Here is an 11811-nt window from a genome sequence, read left to right as displayed (position 1 = left end):
CCACGTGGCGGGACCTCATACACTCTCACATGAGGTCTTTACTTTTATATATATATATATTGATTGATATTGATTTGTAATATAATAAGTTGGCTTGGGTTTTTAAAACCTTTTGTATAATTTTGGAGGACAACTCATTTTTTGGAGAAGTGAGAAAAGAAGTTAATGTGAAGGTCAAATGAAATATTAGAGCGCCACATGATAGAACTTCATGTTTTCCCATATGAGGTCTCTACATTTATATATATTAAAATTAATATTAATATTGATTGATTGATGATTAGTGGGCGATGTGGCAGTCTTTTTTTTTTTTAATACAAAATAGAATTTCTACTCTAGTTTAATCTAAGTGTATATGTGTGTGAAGCTCCCTTCTGGAAACTTGAACTCCAACCCTTACCCCCCACACCCCACAAGTACTTATACTTGTGGAGTAACCATCGCATCTCTCATTAAAACAAAAAGAAATTTATTTTAAAAAAGTACCGGAGATAAGTTAAACCCTCAAAGTTAAACTTTTCCGCCATATTCAAATTATCAAACCCCCATTTTTCCAAGTTTAATAATGAGTTTGATACTTTCTGCTATTTTCAATAGAAATATCTTGATCTCAAATCCTCTCATGGGAAACTATCAAATTATCAAAAAAAAAAAAAAAAAAGCAAGAGTCATCACAGTTAGAGCTAAATCCAATTTCCATTATTTTGGGTATAATAAAAATCGAAAATTGCAATTGGGCCTCCACATTTGGGACTGAACCCATTAACCCATCTCTTAGATTGCCTATCTAGCCCGATACGAATCGTTTTTGCCGATTTCCTTTAAATTTGAGTCTCAAGTCACACTGACTTCGTGTTTCATCGCACTCGCACCAATTTCGCCAAAGAATTAACAATCACACTCCTGAGTCTGTGGCTGCACTACTTGATTTGGTTCTTGCTTCTCATTTATTTTCTACATATTCCAAAACTTATATCATCCAGAAATCATATTTATTTTGTAAGCATGGTTTATGAGATCAATTAATGTTAATTTGCTACTTGTTCTGTGAGTGGACTGTGTTTAAAAATAAAATTTTATTTTATTCCTTTTTGACTTGCACCACTAAATAATGTTGTATTTAATAGGAGCTAGGCACATAGTGGCATGAAAATGTCTTCCTTGCTTTGGTTGAAGAAGGAATTATACGAGAAAAGCTTATCACAAAGACATTCCTCATGTATGTGTTTGAAGCTTCTCAGTGACACACAGTGAAAGAAACAGTAGTTCTAAATTATGATGTCTGAAGTTTAATTGCTTAGTACATGTTACATATGCTATACACGTAAACCTATTGCATGTGAACCTTGTTTATTAAAACAAAACTTACATAATAATCACTTGAAACACCATACTTCTATTAATCTTCACCAATGAAATTGGGTTCATCAGGCTTCTGTGGCAGTAGTAGCAACCTTTTTGGTGCTTTGCCTTCACCATTGTGTCCAACCTTTGAGGTCCCTGCTTCGTCTGCCACACCATCTTGCAACCCGTCGTCTGCTTCATGCAAAGACTTATAAAGCTTTCTCTCATGGTACCTGTGCCAAGCTGCTTGGATGCGACGAGCTGCCATGTCTTTCTCTCATGGTACCTGTGCCAAGCTGCTCGGATGTCACTAGCTGCCCACGTCTTCCATTGTAAGGAGTAGAACCTGGAAGTCATCATTGCACAATTACACATGGGGATCATTCCAAGGTAATCAGAGTTCTAATGTAATTTTTCTTCAAAGTCACTATGAATATTCAATTCTAATAATGAAAGAGTATCACAAACCAAGGAAAAGATATCATATTCTTTTTTAAATTTTTTGTTTAGAAATCCAATGCAACGGGCATTGTAGATTTTGATGGGATAACTGTGGTATTTCGATTTAAAATTATACGAAGAATTGATGGCCGCATCTTTTTGTACATAGCCTCACTTTGTTTGGAGAATGTTGATAATAATCATCCAAAATGTTGATAAGCTAAGCTTAAAGACTTGCCTGAAAATATGCTGGAACTGCTTGCTATGAATACGCCGAAACTGAGAGGCCACAAACTCCAAATCAGCGTGCTTAGCGCATAGGCTTCAACATCTGTCTGAGCTATTACTGTTCTTGTTGAAATGGGAAGACTGGTAGAGGAGCGAGGATTCAAGGCCCATGCAAAAAGTTCTTCTCGACAGAAGTCACCGGCCTTCAAATCACCAGCGTTACCTTTTTCTCCAGCATTAGTAGTGATAATGGTCAGGTTTCCTTGCATGATAAAGAGCATCTCATCCACTGGATCCCCCTCAAGGATAATGCAGCTCTTCTCTGTGTGAAGAACTGGTTTGAGACGATCACAAAGTTCGTGAAACAGTTGACTATCCATTTTTTCAAACATTGGCACCTAAAAGATAAAGTTGACTTGATGAACACAATAGCTAGAAGTTGGACAAAAAGATGTATGGAAAAAAAAAATCAGAGAAAAACACTCACTCCCTTGAGAAGATACAAACAAAAATGACGCTTTATATCCCTTCTGAGGTCCATAGGAAGGCTATTAAGTAGATTCTCTTCCTCAACACCTCTGGATAAATTCCATTTGTACTGTTGGTATTGTTGGAAATAAAACAAAATATTGATGGGCCTTTCCTCAGTTACTCTCACAAATATCCACACACTACTTAGTGTGTAGAAGAGACTCACACTCACAAATTAAATAAAGAGAGAGAGAGAGTGGAGAGGGAAGAGTTAGAACTCTTTAAGGTTTTGTATTTCTCAACTCTTGCATAGAATTTGACGGATGAATGAGTTTATATAGTACACCATCCAACCTTTAACTCTCACTACATTTATTTTCTAACTCTTACATTCATAAATCTCACACATAACTTCAATAAACTTCCCACTACATTAACTTATGAAACTCACTTATTTATGAAGGATTAATTACAAACAAGTTTAACTTCTAACATCCCCCCGTAAACTTGTTTTCTTGATTACTCCAAGTAAGGCTCGCAGCTTGTTGAATGTGTCATACTTGAGTGGTTTAGTGAGTATATCTGCAACCTGATCATGTGACTTCACGAACTCAAGATGAACTTCTTTTCTTGCAATACATTCTCGAATAAAATGATACATTGTGTCGATGTGCTTGCTTCGGTCATGAAAGACTGGATTCTTTGCAAGAGCTAGTGCAGGCTTATTGTCCACAAATATCTTCGTAGCTTCTTCTTGAAACATTTCAAACTCTTTCAATAAACTTCTAAGCCACTTTGCATGACAAACACTGGAGGTAGCAACAACGTACTCAGCTTCACAAGTGGAAAGTGTCACGATAGGCTGCTTTTTGGACGTCCATGTAAATGCAGTATTACCCATATAGAATACAAAACCAGTAGTACTCTTTCTATCATCCGTATCTCCGGCCCAATCACTATCACTGTAGCCAACAAGTTTAAAATCTTTAGAGGGTGAATACAACAGTCCATAATCCAGTGTACCTTTTAAATAGCGAAGAATTCTCTTGGCAGTCTTCAAATGAGTCATCTTCGGTGCTTCTATGTAACGACTAACTAGTCCAACGCCAAAAAGAATGTCTGGTCTTGTACATGTTAGATACCTCAGACTTCCGATCAAACTTTTGAAGAATGTTGGATTAACCTTCTCTTCATCAACATGCTTTGACAACTTCACTCCACATTCTACAGGGGTGCTAACTGGATTGGAATTTAACATCTCAAACTTCTCGAGAATATCCTTCACATAACCTTCTTGGGAAATAAAAATCCCATCCTCCATTTGCTTCACTTCAATGCCAAGATAATAGGCCATAAGTCCAATATCTGTCATTTCAAACTCCTTAGTCATTGCTTTCTTGAAGTCTTCAAACATACTTGGATTGTTGCCTGTAAAAATCAAATCATCTACATATAGACAAATAATTAAGATATCTCCATTTGTATGCACCTTATAATAAAGCGCATGTTCATGTGAGCATTTAGAAAACCCATTAACCTGGAAGTATTTGTCAATTCTACTATTCCAAGCTCTTGGTGCCTGTTTTAGGCCATATAGAGCTTTCTTTAACTTCAAAACTTTATCTTCCTGCCCCTCTACAACATAGCCTATAGGCTGCTCAACATAAAGTTCTTCCTCAAGGTAGCCATTCAAAAATGCGGATTTTACATCCATTTGAAAAATTCTCCATTGATTCTGAGCTGCTAAAGAAATTAGCAATCGTATAGTTTCCAAACGAGCAACTGAGGCAAATACCTCATCATAATCAACACCTTGCTGTTGACTATACCCTTTCACCACCAATCTTGCTTTGTATCTCTCTACCTCTCCTTTTGCATTCTTTTTCAACTTGTACAACCATTTTACACCAATTGTCTTCTTTCCAGTTGGAAGAGTTGCAAGCTCCCATGTATCATTCTTCTTTATTGCCTTTATCTCTTCATCCATAGCATTTCTCCATTTTTTGTCTCGCACTGCTTCTTCAAATCCTGTAGGTTCACAATCAGCAAACAGACAAAAAAGTGTTACATCATCAGTAATCTCTGTTGAATCATAAAGATCCTGGATATTTCTCATTTTTCTTGGTCTTTCACTAGAACTTCCTTCTAGTAAAGATGATGATGATGGACTTTCATGAATGGGAGATGATGCTGCTGGTGATGGAGGTGGAGTGGTAGGCTCTTCCTGAACTTCATTCCCTTGATCTTCCTCTTCAGATAGAGGAAAGAAATCATACTTCTCCTCTTCTTGGGTACTCCAATCCCATGTGCCTTCTTCATCGAATTCCACATCTCGACTAACAATGACTTTTCCAGTACTCGGATTATAGAGCTTATAGCCCTTAGAGCTTGGATCATAGCCAATGAACACATACTTCTTGCTTTTATCATCTAGCTTGGATCTCTCTTGATCTGGTACATGTGCATATGCAATGCTCCCAAACACACGAAAATGAGAAACTGTAGGCTTCTTCATACTCCAAGCTTGTTGTGGGGTTTTTCCTTGTACACTTCTTATGGGGCAACGATTGGACAAATAGATTGCACAATCTATAGCTTCAGCCCAAAATTCTTTAGGCATTTTCTTGCTCTTTAAAATGCTTCTGGCCATATTAAGAATTGAGCGATTCTTTCTTTCTGCTACACCATTCTGTTGTGGTGACCTTGGAACTGTTAGAGGGCGGCAAATCCCATTTGCTTCACAAAATTCTTTGAATTCATTTGATGTGAATTCGCCTCCTCTATCAGATCTTAAGGCCTTAATTTCATGACCACTCTGCTTTTCTACAAATGCCTTAAATTTTTTAAATGCACCAAATGCTTCAGATTTCTGCTTCAAAAAATAAACCCATGTTTTTCTACTAAAATCATCAATAAAGAGAATAAAGTAGTTACTTTTACCAAGTGATGATGGCTTGATAGGTCCACACACATCAGTATGAACAAGTTGCAATGGCTTGGTTGATCTTGTACTAGCTTCTTTTGGAAAGCTTTTCCTTGATTGCTTGCCAAGGAGACATCCTTCACAAAGCTAGTTAGGATGCTCAATGGAAGGCAATCCTCTCACCATCTTCATCTTTGTCAACAACTGTAGTCCTCCAAAGTTTAAATGCCCAAATCTTAGATGCCAAAGCCAAGAAGAATCTTTAAAAGAAGCCTTCAGACATCTAATAGCATCAGTTTGAATATTTAACAAGAACATTCTATTTCTTGTCATAGGCACATTAGCTATCACATTATTTCGATGATCCCTTATTAAGCAACTACGATCTTTCAACTGGATATCATAGTCTTTCTCAAGAAGTTGTCCTAAGCTCAAAATATTAGTTTTCATGCTTGGCACATAATATACATCAGAAATAAATTGATGATCTCCATTCTTTAAACGGATAAGAATTTTACCTATACCCTTCACTGAAACTTTGGATGAGTCACCAAAGGTAACACTCCCGACTACCGATTCATCAATCTCCATAAACATCCTTTTATTCCCACACATATGGTTGCTAGCACCAGAGTCAAGATACCACGCACCATTTTCTTCTTTGCCTTCTCCTTTGTATGCCAACAACAAAGTCGGCTCCACTTCTTCATTCTTATCTTCAACATAGTTAGCTTTCTCCTCAATAGTGTTAGTGGCATTTTTACATTCAGAAGCATAATGCCCATACTTTTGACAATTATAACATTTGATATTAGACTTATCATACCTTCTTTTATATGGTCTTGAGAAACTTCCTCTTCCATGATCTCTTGTGGATTTTGAACTTTGACCCCTCTCTTCATAATTAGGAGAGTTTTGACCATTTCTTCCTCTAGATCCTCTCCCTCTACCACGTCCATGTCCTCGGCCTCTTTGGCTACTTTCACGCCAACCTTTCTCATTCAAGGTGAGCTTTGCTTGTAGGACTTGCTCCAAAGGCTCTTGCTTCTTCTTATTGAGCCTTTCTTCATGGCCTTGTAATGATCCCATGAGTTGGTCAATGGTCACTGACTCTAAGTCTTTTGATTCCTCAATTGCTACAACAATATAGTCAAACTTTGAAGTTAATGACCGTAGAATTTTTTCTACTACACGGACATCATCCAAGTTCTCACCATATCTCTTCAATTGATTTACAATTGCCAACACCCTTGAAAAATAATCTGAAATAGATTCAGATTCTTTCATGTGCAAACCTTCAAACTCGCCTCTCAATGTTTGAAGGCGAACTTTCTTCACTTTATCAACTCCCGTTAGAGAGTTTTTAAGAATCTCCCATGCTTGCTTGGATGAAGTTGCATTTGCAACTTTCTCGAACATAGTTTCATCCAAGCCTTGATAAATCAACGTAAGTGCTTGTTGATCTTTCTTTCGAGCTTTTTGCAAGGCTTCCTTTTGGTTTGGGGTTAAAGATTCTTCATCTTGTGACTCCACATAACCTTTCTCTACAATCTCCCACGCATCTTGGGATCCAAGCAACGCCTTCATTCGGATACTCCAATTTTCAAAGTTTTGTTTGGTAAGTCGAGGAAATTGGAATGACACCATCCCATTAGCAATAGCCATTCTCACCACGAACCGATTGGCTGTGATACCACTTTGTTGGAAATAAAACAAAATATTGATGGGCCTTTCCTCAGTTACTTTCACAAATATCCACACACTACTTAGTGTGTAGAAGAGACTCACACTCACAAATTAAATAAAGAGAGAGAGAGAGTGGAGAGGAAAGAGTTAGAACTCTTTAAGGTTTTGTATTTCTCAACTCTTGCATAGAATTTGACGGATGAATGAGTTTATATAGTACACCATCCAACCTTTAAATCTCACTACATTTATTTTCTAACTCTTACATTCATAAATCTCACACATAACTTCAATAAACTTCCCACTACATTAACTTATGAAACTCACTTATTTATGAAGGATTAATTACAAACAAGTTTAACTTCTAACAGGTATTGTCTAAATCGTGCCCTTAAATGATGAGGGAGTTTACGGTAGGACATCCACCGTTCTGTACCAGTCATTTCATCTATTCTCATTGATGTGGATTGCCCAGCAAAAGATTCATAATATCACACTTTAGTTAATCGGATCTTAGGACTATGAGGGGTCTGTGAAAAAGTTTCTAGTCACAAGAGTGGATAGAATTAGTGAGAACAGATCCGACATCATGTTTCTATTGAATATAAGGCAATTGGCAGAGAATAGAACTGCAGATCTTTAAGAATAAATAGAAAATAAATAGATCACAGAAAAATTGAAACAGTTTATTGGATTGGATCTCTTAGAGACTTGAACTCCGGCCCTTGCCCCCCACACCCCATTGTGGAGTGTCCATCGCACCAAAGATGTACGGTGGTTGCATAATATAAATTTTAAAGTATAGTACAATAGAATTTAATTTATTAAAGACATTATTGTAAGTTTGCAAATAATTACTTAAGATATTAAATTATTATTTGTAGTTTGTTGATAATTAACAATCCATCCATAGTGAAATTTCATGAATTTGCTAAGGGGTAAAATTTTTGGTCATGGTTTTACTACATAATGGTGAAAAAGTAATAATAATAAAGCAAATCAAGTAACTCATGAATAAATTCGAGCTTGTTCATTAAGAAAATGAATCAAATTTGAAACATATAATCTTGTTTAGTAATAAACTTGAGCTCGGCCCATATTCATGTTCAAAATAAACAAAATGAACGAGTTTGAACTTTTAACTTTTAATACTCAGGGTGGCTTGGTCAGCTTGTTTACATCTCTACTTGAGATGGGCTGTATATTATGCTTATGTAGAAATAAGAGTTTGATTTACGTAATCATCTCATAATGCTAATGCTAAAACATTAGGTGGCAAAGAGAATTAATGAAAATCAGAGAGTTACCTGCATATTCCCAATAAGGAATGAGAAAAAAATCAACCCAAAGGTAGATATGAAGACCGCAAAGATTCTTTCCCCAATAGCAGTGCTTGTTTGAAGGTTTTGGCCAAGAGAGCTGAGAAAAAAACAGAGTTATGCTTTTTTTAATTTGATGGTTACAAAAATGGGGAAGGAGAGTTTTCCTAGTTCTCCTAGTAAAAGAGATTAGATCATATCACTATGTTACAAGGTTCTTAATAAAGTGGTTTGAAATATGCTATATTATCCCTAGCTCAATATTTAGAACTCTTAACACAAAGTTTTACAACTAAGTTGATTTTAACACTAAACTAATCAATATAGTCCAAGTTAAATGGCTTAGCAAATTTCCAAACTAACTACACTACACAAACATGGCAATATAGAAAGGTGAAGGAAATATAGAGAAAAGCAAGCAAACCACACATACCACCATAAAGTGTTATGGAAGAGGAGAACCCAAGCCCCGGGCATAAAAACCTCTCTCCTGACCACCCGCTAGAAAAACTCCACTAGAATCAATAGTTGCAATACATGGATGACTATAAACTCTCCAAGTGGCGATTCTCCCTAGAGAAATTTGTTTTCATTATTTCTTTTAACTGGTATAGCTACAACAAAACAGGAAGCAAAATGAAATATATGGTTGAAATTGGCAAAATTTGCCAAACAGTACAATAAGGGAAAAAGTTTAGGAGGATCACATGCGTTCAAACTTAATTCGTTAGTTGGACTTTTTTTGGAAGTCGATTATACCAAACTCGACTTCCTACTAAGAAATAGTTCTGACGTGGATTAAAAAAGAGAGGAAAAAGTCACGTAGAACTACTAAAAATCGAGTATAACATACTCGACTTCCATTAAAAGTTGAGTATAGTGTACTCGACTTCCATTGTGGTTAAAAAAAAATTTCATGGGGTAACAACAGCAATCTGAATATGGTATTATCGATTTTACCTAAGCTTCAGTCTTCTCTCTCTCTCTCTCTCTCCGGTGTCTCTCTCTTCCTACGCCGTTTTCTCCGTCCATCATCAACCAGCAGGTTCGTTCTCTCTCTCTCTCTCTCTCTCTCTCTCTCTCTCTAATGTGATTTGTTTCTCTTTATTTATTGGTTGAAATGGGTTTTGATTTGGTTTTTAGGTTTAGTGATTTGGAGATTTGGGTTTAGTTTTTATTTGTTCTTGTTATGCCTCTGAATCTTCTAATTATTTCTTTCTCCCTCTTCCACCAATATAATCTGCCCAAATCATGATTGCTTTTCTATGAGTTTAATAGTATCTTAGTTAATTTTTGTAGATAGTGCTCTTGAATGTTAGTTGTTTCTTATTACTTATCAAAAAAAAGAAAAATGTTAGTTGTTTCATATGTGCTAATGGTTGATTGAAATATGTTAGGAATAATTCAATTTTTGAGATGGTGGGCAGACGAATGTGGTAGTTCAAGCCAAGTCATTTGTATTGTTTCCCTTGATTAATATCTTTCCCTAGCTAATTTTTTTGTGAGGAGGGGGGGATTTGAAAATTTTTCATAAATCCTACTAAACTAATAACAAACTAAAGATTGTTGGAAACAATACCTATCTCCATAACAAACTAGATATGGTGTAAGTCTCTCTCTATTCAATGTCACTAACCAATATTGCACATTACACAAACCTATTATTTATAGCTGATATGACACAAACGTTTTGCAGCATGACGATAGATCCTGGACCCATTGATCGTAGTGTATTGACGGAACAAATTAAACATCAATCTGAGTTACTGTGGAACCCTAGGGAACAGGTAATTGCATGAGTTTTCTTGTACTATGCATTCATGTCACAACTCTAATTAGCCATAAATACTAAATATTTGCATAAGATTTTTATCTATTGTTGTAATATTTGCAGGATCCTCCTGGCACACTGGATTGTTGAAGTCGCCATGAAGAATTGAAATTTCGAGATCCTATGGTAGATGATCATGTCCTTGCCATTGTGAGGTTGCTTGGTCTAGAGGGTCTGCAGTTGGTCCCATCCATACAGCTTGACCATGCACTAATCACTGCATTTGTAGAGCGATGGCGCCCAGAGACCCACAGATTTCACCTACCACATGGTGAGATGACGATCACATTGCAAGATGTGGAAGTTATCATGGGGTTGCCCATTGAGGGTGAGGCAATGGTTGGGCCCACTAAAAGAACTTGGGAAGACGTGTGTGCTGAAATGCTTAGAATTCAAATTCCAAATGGCCCTCAAACTGTGCTAAAAGGTCAAAGGATTCTGATACCTGCACTTGTCGAAAGAATCAGACAACCACTGCCTTCGGATGCCAATGAGATTCAAGTTCATCAGTATGCTCGCTGCTATATACTAGCCCTACTAGGGAATATGGTACTTCTTGACAAGTCAGGAGATAGGGTCCATCTCAAGTGGTTAGAGTTCATGCAGAACCTTCGTAATCCACGCAAATATAGTTGGGGTAGTGCAGCCTTATCATGGTTGTATAGACAGCTATGCAATGCAACTGACAAGAAGGCAAAGTAGATTGGTGGACCATTGATTTTGGTCCAATTGTGGATATATGTCAGGTTCCCACATATGTCCTCACAAATGGTGCCCCAACCCAATGGTGTTTATGGTCCACCACTACCACCAATTCCTCTTGCTATGAAGTAAGTATATATTGCATAATTAGTGTGTTATCATGTATTATGCCACATTTTTATATGTAAATGGCTAATGCTAATGACCATGCGATGTTACCTACTTGTAGGTGGGCAAGGGCGATGTGTACAAAGAATGCTCCCATGCACGTGCTTTCCGCATATCGCAATCAAATTGCCACGACACAGCCCGACCAGGTATAATACTTGTATTTATCTGTCCATAACATCTTATGTCCTTCAAAACGTTTTTCATTGCCAACTATTGTGGTACTTGTTATGCAAATTATGAGAAATTATCTGAATGTGGTTGCTTTACTTGGTAGCTTTTGTAGGTTAAGTGGGAGCCATATGGAAATGACTTGAGCCACCTTCCTCCTAGTTTTCACATTGAGAGAAGTAATGCTTGGAGGTTGACCGTTTCACTTATATGTTTCTGGCTTGTAGAGATCCATCTACTCGATCGTGTCCTACGACAGTTTGGGCTAAAGTAGGAACAACCCACAAATGCTAATACCAATCGTGATTTGCACAAAATAGATGCGAGGGGCAAGGTAGAGAAAAATTGGTCGGTGGAACATGCAGTCCATATTCAGAAGTAGAATGATCGTGACGAGTACGTTTGTAATGCACCTAGGATGGAGGAGGTGATGTCACGTCATCATCCATATATGGTGTGGTATCATAGGATCACTCGACTGTATATCGACCGCGCTAGCGCTAAGATGGACATTTTGGTAATGTGCA

The 11811-nt window shown here is 37.0% G+C and overlaps 1 protein-coding gene and 1 pseudogene across 1 annotated transcript; one reads left to right on the top strand and one right to left on the bottom strand.

Annotated features, from left to right (window-relative positions):
• Positions 1 to 1399: 1399 nt before the first annotated feature.
• On the bottom strand, positions 1400 to 9308 carry LOC142615932 (cyclic nucleotide-gated ion channel 1-like; annotated as a pseudogene).
• Positions 9309 to 10366: 1058 nt separating this feature from the next.
• On the top strand, positions 10367 to 11558 carry LOC142615931 (serine/threonine-protein phosphatase 7 long form homolog). The gene is made up of 4 exons (XM_075788839.1): positions 10367 to 10899; positions 10990 to 11073; positions 11175 to 11262; positions 11400 to 11558. Exons 1-4 carry the CDS (start codon positions 10367 to 10369, stop codon positions 11556 to 11558), a joined length of 864 nt encoding a protein of 287 aa, XP_075644954.1.
• Positions 11559 to 11811: the final 253 nt, after the last annotated feature.

The sequence above is a fragment of the Castanea sativa genome, chromosome 11 (genome assembly GCF_040712315.1).
Source record: "Castanea sativa cultivar Marrone di Chiusa Pesio chromosome 11, ASM4071231v1".
Taxonomy (NCBI): Eukaryota; Viridiplantae; Streptophyta; class Magnoliopsida; order Fagales; family Fagaceae; genus Castanea; species Castanea sativa.
The sequence above is the reverse complement of the archived record's forward strand: the minus strand, read 5'-3'. Positions and strand labels throughout refer to the sequence as shown.

Excerpts from the sequence above, each read along its gene's own strand:
- LOC142615931 (XM_075788839.1), top strand. The coding sequence starts at position 10,367 with ATGGTAGATGATCATGTCCTTGCCATTGTGAGGTTGCTTGGTCTAGAG. Across the intron at positions 10,900-10,989 it reads GGTAGTGCAGCCTTATCATG|GTTCCCACATATGTCCTCAC; the intron begins GTTGTATAGACA and ends GATATATGTCAG. Across the intron at positions 11,074-11,174 it reads CCAATTCCTCTTGCTATGAA|GTGGGCAAGGGCGATGTGTA; the intron begins GTAAGTATATAT and ends ACCTACTTGTAG.